General features: G+C 44.0%; 1 protein-coding gene across 1 annotated transcript in view; it reads left to right on the top strand.

Annotated features, from left to right (window-relative positions):
* Positions 1-16,629, top strand: part of agap3 (ArfGAP with GTPase domain, ankyrin repeat and PH domain 3) — a 74,484-nt gene that overhangs the window by 40,896 nt on the left and 16,959 nt on the right. Inside the window, exons 15-16 of the mRNA XM_061084608.1 lie at positions 2,312-2,461; positions 8,876-9,031. Of these exons, the coding sequence (XP_060940591.1) occupies positions 2,312-2,461; positions 8,876-9,031 (306 nt within the window). The remainder of the gene's footprint in view (positions 1-2,311; positions 2,462-8,875; positions 9,032-16,629) is intronic.

The raw sequence follows: 16,629 nt of genomic DNA, 5'->3' as shown, positions 1-16,629 counted from the left end.
GTTGGGTTTAATCAATTCAAATCCATGCAGTTTTAAAAAAAATTGTGGAAATAAATACTGTAGTGGCCAATTAAATTAAGTGCTATTAAATATTAGCCATTGAAATATAATGGAGGAACAGGAAATACTCCAGTAAAGTTGAGGACAGAACTTGGTTACACCTTCTTCTTAGTTACCACTGTCTAGATTTCAAACAGTTTCAAAGCTGGATGGTTAAATTTAATCATAAAAATAGATATGATGTGGATATAATGATATATTGATGATGTTAATTATAGTGATCAAGTGTATCACTTCTGTCCGACTAAAAGGTTTTCCTGCATTATAGTGTTTTTTAGTTTTTTTTAATTGTTTTTGAACATTTACTAGATTGAAATGAAATGACACTTTGGTTTATTTCTACTTGACCCCATCCAGCCATTAGATGTGATCCTACATCGCAGTGCATCAGTCACCACCACAGTCCAGTGTGTAGCTCCAGTGTTGGAGCTGGAGAACACATGGAGTCAGGCCTGGCTGGAGCTGGGAGTTCACTGCTCTTTTAATGCCACGAGCTGATTATTTCTCCACTGTAATTACATTATCCTCCCCTTTATGCAGGAGTGGTCTCTGGGGACTAATGGGTACAGCCATGTATAATTCATTAATCATTAGCATCCAATTTGACAATTAGACCTGATTGTTGAATTTTGAATATCAATCGAAGTTGCCTTGTAGTTATAAGAGTTTTTTTCTTTTTTTTTAATCTTTTTTTTTCTGGTATCATAGAGTCAAACTTTGAGAATAAAAATTGACTGATATGCAGCGTTATTGTTTTAACTGTTATAACAATGATGATGATCAAACATGTAATTCTGTAATATCAGGTCTCTACTGAAAACAAAGCAACACGCAGCTCTGGTTGTTTATTAAATCATATTTTTAAATGCCCTTAATTCAGTAATGATTCGAGCAATCAGAGGCCTTTTTAAAGACGTCCTGAACTTATTTACTGGATCGCTCATCCATCTCCTTTTTTCAAAAACAAAGTTCTACATTTTCTTTCCAGTACCCCTACTCTTCGTTCCTGTTCCCCTCCTCCTCCTCCTCCTCCTCCTCCTCCTCCTCCTCCTCCGCTCTGATTTCAGCATGCTAATTTAGTCGGCGCTCCTCAGCATGATTCCCTCGCTCTCTCGCCCGTTCTCGCTGCGATTCTGCTCCCTCCCCTCTGGGACCCGAAGATTAATATTCCCGGGCCCAACAAGATAATTACTGATACTAATTAGACATGATTATGTGAATTTGATACACTTATTACTCTAGATAATGAGTAGGACATATTATCCTAACAAGCACCCGTGCCGCTTAGTTTACTTTACACACGACCCGCACACTATATTCTCTGTTATTGTCACCTCAATCAGAAACGGATATTCTCCTGTAATTGTTGAATAAAAGGACCTGATGTGTGATACCTACAAGATAAAGAAAACATGTGTAGAAAGTCAGAAATTACTTTTTTTTCTAAAACAAAACATTTCAATGTCATTATCTATTTATCTTATTAAATTTGATTAGTTTTTCCTTGTAGCTGTGTAACCTGAAGATTTTAGCTGATAGATATTGTGATTTTTTTTTTATTCTAGCAGGTAATGTTTTTGTAAACAACCCATCTTTTCATTTAGGTGATTCAAAACATTTTAAATTCAATTAAATAAAAACTAATTCTGTAGGAAACACCCTAATTATCAAGTTTGGAATCAATTATTTTGGTTTATTGCATATTAAAGCCAAAGCTGTTATTTCGGATTCCCCTCACGTGCCTGTGAAATGTATCTATGGAGTTTTTTCCGAGTAGTTAGGACGAGTTGTAGCGGCTGCTCGTGAACAGGAGGGAAGGACCTCACATGGCGCAGCCTAGCCCATGAATTAGTAAAGAGAGCCAGGCGTCCGTGGCTCGCCTGATTGGAAGTTGGGGAGAGAACGCCTGCTGACGCCAGTGGAGATCGATGTGGCAGTCAGAGGGATGAGGCGAGATAATTAGCGTTCAGAGTGTATCTTGTTAATTAAGGGCTAATTAGAGGCAGAGGCAGAGGGAGAGCGCTACTGTGTGTGTCTGTGTGAGGGGGGGGGGGGTGGTTTGACAGAGAGATTTGCACAAATAAGATGGCAGTGGCATTAAAGTGCTTTAGAAACTACTAAAAAACTCAAGTACATCATTGTCACTTCTTTACAGACTTTTTTCCCTCAAAGGAAACAATCGGTCAGGAAATCAAACGTCACGTGAGAAACCAGGATTCATGTTTTTGTTTTTTTGTCTTGTGTTTTCCAGGTGCTCCTCACTCCAACAGCAGCTCGTCCCTGCAGACCGGCGCCTCGGTGTTCGGCGGCAGCAAGGACGGCATGCACCAGCGCTCCTTCTCCGTGTCCAGCGCCGACCAGTGGAATGAAGCCATCAACACCAGTACAAGCAGCGGAGCTCGTAAGAAACCCTCTACTCTCTCAATCCCAAAGTCTAAAAAGTCAAGATTTCACCTCCACAACGACGAGGAGCTCAGTGCATTAAAAAACCAAATCAGACCGAATCTGAACTGGAACCGTTGGCGTGACGGCGACGCCATTTCCTGAATTTTCTCCGAACGTGCGTAACAAGCCTCATTTTCATAACGAGCTGATCATGTCTGTGATCGCTGTGACCTTTGGCGGTGGCAGCTCTGTGATGGAGGCGCCGTGCTCGGAGCGGAGGAACGGTGACGGTTAACTCTCCGCCACCGATGCATCTCCGCTCGCCGCCTCGGTGTCACATCGCGCCCTGTCACTGTACTCGAGTGAAATAAGATAATACATTCACCATGCATGTCTGCCCCCCCCCCCCCGTCCCTGCCTCCCTCCCTCCGCAACTCCCCACCCTGTCTTTACCTTCCATCTTACTCTCTGCACCCTCCTCCTCCTCCTCCCTCTGTTTTCCTCTTTTCTTCCGAAGAGGAAAATGAATGCTTTTCGGGGGTACCATTCATCACCAGTTATTTCCCTCTCTTTGTGGTTGGCAGTAAAAAAGCACTTAAATGCACATCAACAGAATAACAGTCATTTCCATGCATGTTTGCACTCTGGTAGTTCTCATTAGCGCGGCGGCGGCTCCCTCCCTCCCCATGGGCTCCCAGGGGCCCCGGCAGTTTAAAGAGCGCACTTTATGAGCGCCGCTGGAGTCCAACCGCACGGCCCTCGTGGTTCCGCAGACAAGCCTGTCTCTCATTTGGAGCTGCCAAACGATCAATTCTGCCTGGACGCAGGCACTTCCATCACCCCCTACCCCTGCCTCCCATCAGCAGCATGCCCAAAGCAGAATTACTTAGATTCGTGGGGTCCTCAAATAAATGAGCGCAAGTGCGTGTGTTGGGTTGTGTGTGTGTGTGTGTTCTTGCTGAATATTTTTATTTTTTTTAGCTGTTTGTATGTGAGTTTTTTCCACAGAGAGTGTTTGCATCTGCATTATAATATGTGTGTGTGTGTGGGTGAAATATTGTGTGTCTGGGGAAGCTGGTCTGCGACGGACAAATAGAATTTCCTAACCGTCGCGCTCTGGACAAATAAGATGGCTCCAGAATTTCTCATTTTCTTGTTTGGGAATCTGCAGAGCTCTCAATATTCACATAGCTCATTAACCAACATCCAGACTTCAACTAAATCAAATCCACAATCTGCTCCATTATTCCATTTCCTTCAATTATTTCCATGCTCTACTCCTAAGGTAACCACAAATGAGCTCCAATGAGGCAAATGAGCTGCAAATAATAGTAGAAACGTGGTTTTTCTTTTTGTCACATGATGGATCTGTCGTTTGTCCTTGGGAAGGAGTTTCTCTGTAATCAGCGAGTGCAGCTTAAGGCCTGTAATGTGAACGGGAAGAACCAAAACTTTTTCTCAGAACGACTCGTTTTCATGTCTCCACACGACTGAGGAATCAGAGTCAGAGGACGTGTCTGCAGTGCGAAGCCGATCAGAAAACACAAACCTGATTGAAATGCGACCCTCTTATCTCTCATCCTAATGTGCCTTCAATAATCAATAGAGGGTTGTTCCACGGGGACGGGGGGGGGGGCTCGTGTCTTGTCGTTTGAATTGACTCGCACCAGGCCCAATCACTCCATTATCCTTGGTGAAGGTTGCAGGTTAAAACAAAATGTGATTCTGAGATGCAAAAACAGCAGATTGATGATTCGCCCGGAGAATGAATGCGTCTTAGCCAGGTAACCATTTCCATATTATTTAAAAGAATGTGCTCATTTGTAAACCTATTGGCAGAAGCAAGAGGTGCTAACGTCGCTTGAATATTGAGCGCAGATTTTTGATTAAATCCCGGCCCAATTTTTCCATTGCTTGCATTCATAAAGGCGGCCATTCTTAATGCGCCGCGAGCTTGTTTAGATGCTGCTCTCCTCCGTACACCTCAATCTTTGAACCTGAATTAAAAGCTGCGGCGCTCAAACAGCTGCCGGAGCGATGTGATTGGATTGTCGATGACAGGAACTCGAGTCAAAGTGTGAGTAATGTCACGTTCACAACATCAAAGAACTCCTGCAAATCAGTGCCCTTCATAGGGGCTCGTTCAGTAATGAATTCACTATTATCCTATTGTGAGATGATGGAGATGGTGCAGTTCACGACCTGAAAAATATATATAACAAATGAACTTATGTTAAAATGGCCGATTGAGGAAGATAATCAGATCAATCCATGAGGAAAATAATGGATCAAAATATTATCTAACACTTGATCGGGTGAGTTCAAATCCAGAATATCATGACATGATGATAAATCTACACTCGTTAGGGCAGTTTTAATGGCCAAAGAGACAAGTCTGCATCACCTGCAACTAGGGTTGCAAAATTCCGGGAATATTCAAACTTGGAAACTTTCCATGGGAATTAACGGGAATATACAGGAATTAACGGGAATTAAAGGGAATAAACTGGAAATGTTGTGGGTAATTTATACTAACTGTATTTACCTTGTCATATACAGACATAAATATAAACATTTTGTTTTGTCATAGGCTGAATTGAGCCCTGAGGAAACTTTGGGCACTTGACCATATGCTTCTGCATCATTGTGTCATTCTTCAGGTCTTTGAACAGTATTTGCAAATGAACACAGCCTTTCCTTCTACATTGGATGGGGTGAAATGTCTCCACACATGAGATAGTGCACGTGGCATTGTTCTGTAGAATAAGATGAGAAAAAAGTTTGTAAAAAAACACTAATGCAATGCCAGAGATATAAATAGTTAGCCAAACAATTGGAATCGTCTGTAAACATATTTTACAATTGATGGATAAATGAATGGAAATAGGCAGATGAACAGATGAACAATCCTCAATCAGCATGCTAATATATTTTCCCAGTAATATCATCGAAACTTACCTGACTAGTCCTGCACACTACAGCAGGCCTCAGTAGCCCTGCTGTAGTGTGAAGGATGCTGGGAGTTATCTGTGCATGTGATGGAAGAATGCACAGTGGAGGGTTGAAATTCAACGTCTTTAAAATAGAGTTTTGAATGATGTTTTTATTGCTCAGCGTTTAATTTGCCTATTTATTTATTTTTCAAAATTCCCGAGCTTAACTTCCCATGGAAACTTTCCGCCCCTTTGCAACCCTACCTGCGACTCACCGGCTGCACCGCGTTCATTTCTGTATCCGATCTTTCTCTCCTCTTGGTTTACATATCAGGACCCAGGTAGTTAATGCACAGATAGCCTTTTCCTTTTCCTGTGGCACTGTGTTTTATGTCTCGGCCTCCTGATGCGAGCGTGATAGCATGCAGGGCGTTTGATTTCGACGCCGGGCCGTAATGAAGTTTGACATTTAGTTTGGAGAGAGCAGCGGAGCGCGATCAGGCCTTGATTAGCGTTGCTCTAATTGAGGATAATAAGGGGAGGCGGTGATTGTTTCTAATTTTTGCCATTAATTGCAGCTGTTGGTTTTGATTGAGGACAGGCAGGGCTGCCATGTCAAGGGGCCTGGTGGAATCATAGTGCTCCTCACCCAAAGCCTCTTGAATAACAATGAAATGACTCCCCCCCCCCCCCCTTCTCTTCACCCCCCCCTGCCTCGCTCTCCCTCACCCATTCGCAGTTTGGCGTTGGTAGAGGCAGGAAGCTGTTAGCGGTCCCCTCTTTGTCTTCCCCACAGCCTTCATCATGGAACGTGTTTAAACTGTCATCTCCGTGGTGGGAGTATAATACAGTGTAATCACAGGTTAGGCTCCGACCTGTTCTGCTGCCCAGGTGATCTCAGCTGAGGAGGAGAGAGACTCCTGATCCCAGTGTGCTTCATTACCCAGCTTGGTGGCTGATGGCCCTCATGCACGCTAATAGCCGGCTAATATCGCCACTGTGAGTCGTCCACGCGCCGAAACAATCCAGTTCCAACTTCATAATTCTCAATTTAAGAAATAATCTGGCAATCATGCATGGCTCGCAGAGCGGAGAAGCACTTAAAGGCCGGAGACTTCACATTATATAAAACCATCATGGTGATTTCGTTTTGCCGCTCGCTGGCGTTTCCAGCTCCACAGCTTCATGCTACTAACGTCTTAGAGGCTGATTCGTGCAAACAAAGGAAGGAATATCACCCAGGATATGTTTCAGGTGCAGGTTGAGCATGGCCGGGGTCATTTTCCACAACATTAGGGGCAGAAATTGATAATTAGAGGTGTTTATGACACGGCCCGGGCCCCCGAGGGGCCGCCCTCCCCTTTAACCTCAAGCGACATTAAACAAATGCTGCCTGTCACGTCTGAGGCAGGTCGCCGCTCTCGTCTTCCACCCGCCATACAGAGCGGTGCTGGCGGGACAGACGCTGGGACGCAGAGGGTTGGGGGGGGGGGTTGCACATTGAGGACCCCTGTGCCCCCAGCTGTCTGAGCCAGCTAATGACTCGTCTCAGGGGGGCTGTTGTAAGAGAGCAGGGAAATTGAAACAGACGCCTCGGCTAAGAGCTGCTACATGTGTGGCTGTGTGCTGCCATTCAACTCACCAGAGAGCTTAATGTATGTAGCAGCACACCCACCAATGTTATGTTTATTAATGTGACGGCATATAATCAATATGGCTATTTTTCAAGTAACACATGACTATTAATGCTGAGATATTGATGCGAGGGTCTCTTGGCGTCTGACAAATTACAGATGAATTTGGCGATTTTTTTATTTTTTTTCCCACACAAATTAAATCCTTGTAAATATCAGTTTCCCGTCGTGACGGATCTGAAGTTGAGGACGGACGTAGCGATGTGTCGTCTCAGGTGTCGTCTCCCACATTCTGCCCACGCTCACACGCTGCGTCCCGGGGCCTCGGAGCGCCACTCGTCCCTCACGTTAGCATCGTCAGTCGCCCGCTGAGCCCATCTCCCTCCTCACACACAGCCCCATCTCCCTAAAGGTAATGACCGAATTAGGCCTAATGTTGTACACTGGCTAATGGCACTACTGCCTTCACATTATAGCGTGTGCAAACTGGCAACGACAACAGCAATAATCCCTGAGCCCCTTGTCCTCCTGCACTCCGCCCCTGGGGCCGGGACGCTGCACGGGGAAATGAATGGAGTTTGCCACACTACAATGAGCTTTTGATGGGAGACAATGGAGGAGGCTGCCAGCCCCACACAGGGTGGTGAGAGGAGAGCAATATGGGGCCCATCCACCGGCCCTCCCTTCCCTCCTTCCCCCAGGCCCCTGCCCCCCCCCACCCCCACTCCCAGATTCATAATGGCATCCGGAGGGGGAAAGAAGGGAAAGTGATGTCAAATGTCAGGAAATCAGAAAGATGGCAAGCTGACAACCCCCCCCCCCCTCCTATCGGCCCGTGCCTCCCGTCCCTTTGCCCAACGGTAGCACAGGTTAATATCACATTTATAAAATCACTTACAAGAAACAAAGCCGGCTCTTAGCCCCCCCCCCGTCACTCGCTGACAGTCATATAGAGAGCTTTGCTGCGGGCGAACTCAGGTAACCATTTGTTCTCTGACGGCCTCTCGCACCTCCACCTTGTCCTCCGTCTCCAGCCCGAGTCACACAGTTACTTCTGTGGCACTCACAGCCGTTTCCAACTCCACCGCTCGTTTGTGACGTGTGACAAGTCGGCCCCAGTTTTGCATGAGGCTCTGATAATGTCATTTATTATTCATGTTCGGTGTCATTTCACGACGATGCACAGTGATGCGCGTCTCTCCTCACTTTCACTTCAAATGGTCAATCTTGAACATGAACACGTTTTTATTCCCCGTGTTAAAATGTTCTAATAATTTCTTGGTGAATGGGCATAACATCTCCTAACTGGAAACTTAAATGATCAGGACAGAGCTTATTAGGGCCCGAGCACTGACATCAAAGGTCAGGTGAGGCCCTATTGAAATTGTAAGGATTATTATTATTATTATTATTATTATTATTATTATTATTATTCAGGCAAATTAATTGGCTTTTTGAGGACTTTACCATGCTCAAATTCTTAACAAAATTTGCAGAAAGTTAGAAAGTGGTGAAAATGTACGTATTCTGAAGGAATTGTCAATGGGCATCGCAAAATGGCTCAACGGTGCCCCCCGAGACCCCTGGAACGTGTTCACATTGACCGGTCGATCGATATACAGGTGTATCATGACCAGACAAACAAAAAAGTCTTTAGGTGCAATTGGAAAAACACAACAGGAAGCCTGCTATTTTGCATTTGGTGGCCATTATGGCCATATTCCACATTTTTACTTTGATGTACTTGTACTTACCCTTATAATACTAACCCATTAGTGGGTCAGTATTTTACTTCATGTTATATTAGTTTGATAATAATGATAATAACAATTATGGTCTTTTTTCCTGTTTGTCTCTTTTCAGCTAACGGGATGAGTGACCCAACGACTTCCAGTGTCGGCAGCGCGACCAGTCCGAAGCTCGAGCCGCCTCCTTCGCCTCACGCCAACCGCAAGAAGCACAGACGGAAAAAGAGCACGGGCATCACCAAGCCAGACGGCTTATCTGCAGGCAATGAAGGTACAAACTAAAAATCATTTTAATCAGCTTTAATTTTGAAATTACCAAAACTTGTTCACGGGTTACGCTGGTGGTCAAACATTCACATAGAGATGAATTATTTTATAAATCTCTTTGTGGAGCACGAGAGAGTGAAGCCCTCGTGTGTTTCAGTTACTTCTGCATTTTCAAAATAGATTGTGTGTGAACGACACAATAAGCACTTTGTTGTGAAGCCAGTGAGGGATCCTGTCAGTGGAGGTGCACACACGACACACAGGCTAAACCTGAGTTCTACGAGCAGCTCCTTCATGAGGCTCTGAGCTGGTGGGTTGAAGAAAATGGTGAATTACTCAGTGAATATAAGAAGTGATGGGAACTGCTGGTGCTGAAGGAGACAAGTGTAGAGAGTTTCCACATTAAACTGCGGAGAAACTTGTTATATCTTTTTATTGAATCGAGTGAGCCATAAAGCAGCCACTCACCAATTCCCTTTTAATCAGTCCTGATCAGATTTCTCCTCTCATTATAAAAACAAATATTGAATCCTCTATTTTCTGGCTGGCTTTGTCTGTGAGGCACACAGAGGTATGTAGCTGTGTGTCTCCACCCTGGCCCCCTGCGCTCTGCACCGTCACAGCCCCCCATCTCTTTTTACTGCCGTATGAATAGCTCGATCTCCAGAAGCCGTTGCCCTTCTCAGCAGGGGAGTGGCACTCGGCTCTCCACCCAATTAATAATGATTCTCCAGCCCAATGATGAATTGAGTGCCCTAATTGGATGGCATTGTGAAAACACTGAGACGCATTTCAGAGGCCATAAAACTGATGTCACCAGAGCGATGATCAATCAACAAGATTGATACGCGGGATAACAACAACAATGGCGTTGACGCCCCCTAAATGGAGCTTAGCATTTATAATCATTATACTTTTTTATCATGGTCTCTGACAGCTGCTCTTTAAAGTCTGAATGGGTCTGTTGACCACATTGTTGTTCAGAGGGAACATCATCAGCAGCTCGGAGAGATAAGTGCTGTGAGATAAGTGGCTGCTGTGCGAAGCCGGTCCGGCCACGCTCCAGCGCTGCTGCCCCAAGTTAGTTTGTGATCGAGTTACGTGATTGGTCAGCCAGCCGATGTCCGTGAGTTCCTTCATTTAATGTCTCTCTTTCAAAATGAACCGGCACATTTAATTATCTGCCACCTTTTAGTGAGTTTTTCGAAAATGGCAACCAGCAACAAATATAGCAACTTTTTTTTTTTTTTAAACTCTTTATTTATAGATCATTTTCATCTTTTAGTACAGGGAGGTAAAACAAAAGACAGATACAAAACATTGAACAATTACCCAAATTCAAGGTCCAGGGGTGATCAATAAATCCAAAAGAGAAAGTATCAAACCCAGTACGTGCATACAGTCTCACTCATTGGCCAAGTAGGCTTGCCATTTCTGCCATCGTTTTTCACCTAAATCTTTTTGGAGTCTGACTGAATAAGTCATTTGCTCTAGTACATGTAGTTGTTTTACAATATTAACAAAAGAGTCTGTAGTGGGAGCGTTTTTCTGGAGCCAACATTTTGTGATGGCCTTTTTACTTGCAGCCAGCAAGACCCTAAGTAGGTATATATCAGCTTTACTCAACCCATCTGGCATATTCCCAAGATAGAGAATTGTGAATAATACATTCATATTAAAGCATAGAACCTTTGAAACCATTTTTGCCACTTCTCTCCAGAAAGACTGGATGAAGGGGCAAGACCAAAAAATATGGGCATGATCAGCAAAGACCTCTCCGCATTCTCTCCAGCAGGCCAGTTGTGCACCAGTCTGTTTGGCCCTTTGCTTGGGAGTTATAAAAAAAACGAATCAAGCTTTTCCAACAGAAGTCTCTCCAAGTCCAGGAGTTGGTGGAGGATGACTGCGTTTCCCAAGCGTTCAGCCACATGTCCTCTGTTATCACAATGTTCAACTCTTTTTCCCATCGTTGTTTCACATAGTATGTAGAATCCTTCTTCAATGAGGTAATGCTGTGGTATAACTTGCTTAGAAGTCCTTTAATATTCAATATAGCAACTTTTTATTAAAACTTCCACAGAAGAGAGTCCACCAGTTTAGCCGGCATGTAGGAGGCACCCCCAAAACCTGCAGCTTTTAGACGTGCACTGCTACCCCTGAACTTTCCTAGACTTTCCCCAGAGGAGCTGTTAATGTGAACCCAAATGTCCGAATCTGTGGAACCCCATAAAACAGGCTTCACACTGCCAGCACCCTCGTACAAAGTCTGTGTAATGTCCGACTGAGCCGATCAGGGCTGATAGAAGTCGGGATGCAAATACGAAACCATGGTATCACAAAGATATTAACTGGTCGGTTTTGATTCCACAATGGATTTCAACTTCATCCTCAATTCTCACAATGACCACACACAGTCCAGAAATATACTTATATAGTCTTGACTTGTCTGGTAGATAGTAGACAGTGACAACAGGCACTATTTTGGGGTAGAATGTACTATTTTAGTTTGTGGTCACATCAGCATCAGTAGTAGTCGTCGTAGTGGGACTGATTATTTACATTTAGATCATATGTGATGAGTTGCTTTGTAAATACAGAATCAGTCTGCAGCTCCCGGCAACTTCGCAAACCTGGACTCTTTTGAGGACGTCCATTCCTTCACTTTGATTTGACATTACTTAGCTCCTAATGGGTGTCTCCTGGCAGAATTACACATGAGTGATGGCTGGTATCACCAAAACATTATCAGATCTCGTTGATAGATGTCCTACATCCACCATAACCCAAGTCAGAGGAAGTGTGAGAACAATCAGACTGGAGGAGGCAGATTGCAAATGTTTCTCAGGTTATCAAACACGCTCACTGTTTTCTATCTTTTTCATTGTTCTCTGTGAGGTTTTCTATTAGCATCAACTTGTCTGTTCTGCTGAATGCTTTGGAATACAGACATATCACTTAAATATTGGATTCGCCCACGTCTGCGATGTGAGTTGTGTCTCCCAGTGAAAGAACAGGCGCTAGAGAGAGAGAGGGAAAGAGAGAGAGAGAGAGGAGGTGGGATCCTTGAATAAATTGCTATCAGTTTGTCTCATTTACGGGGCAATCAGAAGCGTGCAATGCAGGCTGAAATTGAATTTTAGTAGTTGTGAAGCATCATCAATCAAAACAGTGTGAGCGTCTTAAGGTGAGGAATCATTTTGGCCAACATGGAACGTGTAGGATGTTCATGGGAAGAAACTGTAGCGGCGCCATTATTTTGCAAATGTGGCACCAGCACAGTACTTAGCGAGCCCCTCTGCTTGGCTGCTGAAGTGGCAGAAAATTATTATAAAAGGCTAAATAGCAAACATATTTGCGCATAAACTTTCAAACAGGTCTTAAAATCACCTTTAGAGCTGATCTTACACTTGGCCCACAGAGTGACACATTGTCCAGCAGCCACGTTGATTTGTTGATCAATTTATCAATAAAAACCTGGTCTGAAATCAACGGCTCAGTATTTCAGTGATATTTTAAGGGCACATCATCAAAATAGAAACTATAGAACAGCACATGAGAGCACATACCTCTACCAGTGTTCCCTTTTAATTATGTAGACAGTTGCGGCTGCCAAATTCTAATTTGTCACACCACAGTTTCTTAATGAAGCAATAAAATGTTCTCATAATAACTTTAGAGATCTCTAACTAGATTTTTTTGCTCCGTTGCTGAATGCCTTAGCTGTGTGCGCTGCTATCTGCCATGTGCTCACTCGAGCTATCCTCCATAAAGTAGTGACCGGCAGAGGTGGAGCAGCCGAGTGCAGGAGGCAGGAAGTGACGTATTAACTCTGCTGTGGAGATCACATGATTTTCTTAACAAAACAGATCGTGTTCACACATCGACTTCTGGATTTCTACGAACATTATACTAGGAGGCCAGGCGTAGAAAATCTGCAGAGACTGCGGAGAAGCTCATTCGTCCTCCGTAGAAAATACGGTGGAACTGCAGAGTTCAGTGCACGTCTGAAAGCAGCTAGAGGTGCAACTGCTGTTGACAAGGAACCCGTAGGTGGCTTGCAATTTATTTAGAACTTCACTTTCACTCTTTAGTCTGTGCACCTGTCCCTCGGAATCTGTTGTGCATGAGAGCAACGTTCGTGCACGTGCATCCCATGGATTGAAAGAATTCTGTGTGAAACTTAATTCCTTGACCCGCCCATTTACTCAGATCCTTTCTCTCCCAACTTTCACCACATCCCTCCACCAAGTTTTGTGGAAATCTGTTCAGTAGTTTTTTTTGCGTATTCTAGCTAACTAACTATTTAACTGACAAACAAAACATAGGTAATAAACATGTGTCTACACTTTCTGCCTCTTCACCTGCTCCACCTCAGGGAGCTTTGGACGAATCATTTTATCTCGGGCGCAAGCAAATCGGTTTCATCTGCAGACGAGCATTCTCTCTTACTACCTGCACATCTGCCCTTACAATTGCAACCTGCTATGGTGCAAGTGCAACTAAACCAGCATGAGTGGATTTGGACACACCCTAAATGCACTTTCTCCATGTGCTTCAGACCGCTCCTTAGATTGTTTAAACACAGCCTATCTTCTACTGGTTACAGAGAGGAACTTGTGTTACATCAGTGTGAAGCCATATTTATTTCAAATCAATGTTAAAAGCCGAATTTGAATCGTTATGAATCCCGTGTGACGTCTGCACCTCCACCGAGGATATGCACAACGGACACAGTCCCTAATATCCTATGCACTGTCAGAGCTGTGTGCTGTAATGAACTTCTCATGTGCTTAAAGAATGATGCAGGATGCATGGCGAGACAACTGACAGGCCCGTAATGTGTTTCCCAGCAGCCGCCCGGCGACGAGCTCTCTCGGTGTGTCGCTCGCCATAAACCCACTGGAAAATCGATGGCCGATAAAGAGTTGTGTTCAGGGGGAGCCCCCTCTGATTAATGCAGACTGTCAGGGAGCATCATTAATGTATTTCTCTTTTAAAGAAAGTGTATCAAATACTCATTGTTTTTGGGGGGGGTTCCAGAGGACGGAGGAGCAGGATCGGAGGGAAGTTGTGTCGAGAGAGACGCTCCTTCCCTGATGCTTAGATATTTATGGATGGAGATATTTACATGTGCGAAGGTCACAGAAATCAGGGAGAAAGCCGGAGCCGAGTGTTTGTCTCAATGCTTCTAATGTAAAGCAGGTGTTAAGGTCTTGATTTACATCTGCATCGCCAGATATTTGATTCGATGCCTTTTGAGATGCAGACGTCATATTTAGCCAAATCTCATCATTTTTGAAAACTTGTATAAAACTAAAAGATAACAGACAAAAGGAAGAAAGACATGCAGCTGTTGTGAACTCACTCACATACCTGAGGTTGGTTAACTTAATTTTTTTGGTAAATTCTTAATTATTTAAAAAAGGACGATAAGAAAATTAATTTAAGTGAATCAGTAGATTTAAAAGGGTGATGATAGGGTTAATGTTAATTAACAGTAGTCAAAGATATTACACCCACTCCTCAAGAATTAAGTTTAATCAAATAGTTTGGATCAGTGAATGTGAGCAGAAAATTAAAAAATGCACATAAGGTATGTGTACATGTTTTCACAAATGTAAATATAGCAGTTAAATCCCTGTTAAACATTAAATGTATTGTCATTCTGCTAGAATACACAAAACAAACAACAACATCCCTGCACTTCCAAGGTGCTTAGATGAATATGCAGTGTGAACAATATTGCAATACTGTGAGAATAATAGAAGGTTGAAGAGTGATTAGTTAACCAGCATGTTTCAGCTCGACCTCTTCACTAGAGTAACAGAATAAACGAGCTGCTGACAGACCCATTGATTTACTGTATGAAGAAAGGGAGGAGCATCATACGATCAAGATGTCTGGGATGTATGTGGGAGCGTTAATGTCCCAAGTCAGTTGCTCCAGATATTTTCAGCAGTTTTTCCTGTGATGCCTCTGGTGAAATGTCCACAAAAACATGTGTGGCAAAAAATAATACAAATACCTCCGGATGAAAAGGAGGGGGGCCATAGTACACATAGAGGATGATGAAGATGTCAACTTGGAAAGACATCGACATTCACAAGCTTTTAACCATCAGGGCTGACATTGGCCAATATGCTATAAACAAAACGTGGATTTATGTAGTGGAATTTACAAGTCCTACCTTCTGCATGACCTGGAAAATCTCCTTCTTTCTTAGTATTTGTAAAGCAAACTCAAGAAGATGTCTAGACCCAATTTTCTGTTAATCAGTTTCAACTAGAAGCATCGGAAAGAATGGAAAAGTCCTTCAAAGTGTGTTTCACTACAAAAGTTTTCAAGTTAAATCCGAAAAAACAAACATCAAACTTCAATCCTAATGGTTCTGACTCGTTTCCTGATGGAGAACATGTGTCCCCTTCCCACTACGAGACAGATGTACCTGCGCCTACTGTCAATAATCAATAATAATGTGAAGTTTGCACTGAGAGGACAAGTTAATCCAGTCTCCTATTGTCCTGTTCTTTAGTAAACTAAGGGTTAACATCCTCTGGAGTCCAGCTGAGGATTAGGAAATGGAGGTTTAACTGCCTGTGCTAATGGTGGGTGTTTATCTCAATACTTTGTTTTGTCACTCCCCGACTCGCTCTCATTTCCGAAAGCTGTCCCTGGAGCCTCCACTCTTTGTAATGGCTTAGCTTTGTGAGCGCCACAGAACGGAGGGAAAGGAATAACAAGATTCTCATTTGGGCTCCATACACACTGCCCACAGATATCTGTATAATTGGTCCCGTTTTCATTCGGGCTCTGTTGTTAAATGCACTAGCTATTAGGCTGGTGGTGCTGGTGCTGATTTCATGTGTTTGTTTATTGTTGGAAGGTGTGCGGCTTGTTTGTGTGAGCATGTGCGTGGGCCTGTAAAAGTGCTCAGAATCGTGTGTGTGTGTGTCAGATAGATAAAGAGTGTACTCTATCTCGCTATCTCTCTCTCCCTCTCTCTCTCTCTCGCCCTCCCTCCCTCCCTGCTCTCTTCTTTCTGAGTTTGGTCGTGGTTCCCCCGGGGCCCCTGTCGCAGTAATGGCCTGCTCCTGATTGCTCTGATACAGGTTAGGAATATTGGCTTTAATGATGTGTAAAATGAGCAAGCAGTGCCTGTGACATTTACAGATGGCACCGCCTTGGCCTGTTCTTCCCAACTGCTCGTTAATTCACGGGAACGGCGAGCACTTCTTTAAGTGACTGCCTGATGCATGCACACGACACAACACAACACGTCCCGCGCACAACACAACAATCGCTCACCTCCTGCACCTCTGCACCTTGTCATCATTTCAGCCAAGTGATCACATACAAATGGATTAAAAAAAAATGAGGGAGTCCTCAAGGCTCAGAGCCGGTTGCTGAGTCCTTTCCGAGGGTTTTTCACGCCGGTCCTCCAGAGGTCTTTGGGAGGCTTAGACAGAAAATATGCTGTATAGACAGCCCAGCTGGGCTGAGCACCGAGCCCTGGGGTGGTAATCTGGTCCACAGGTCCTCGGTGGTGCATCTGCTGCACACGCACAGCAAAAGAGGGATCACCGTCCTCGGGTCACCCTCTCA

Source organism: Limanda limanda, chromosome 13, assembly GCF_963576545.1.
Source record: "Limanda limanda chromosome 13, fLimLim1.1, whole genome shotgun sequence".
Taxonomy (NCBI): domain Eukaryota; kingdom Metazoa; phylum Chordata; class Actinopteri; order Pleuronectiformes; family Pleuronectidae; genus Limanda; species Limanda limanda.
This window is presented reverse-complemented; position numbering and strand designations above follow the sequence as displayed.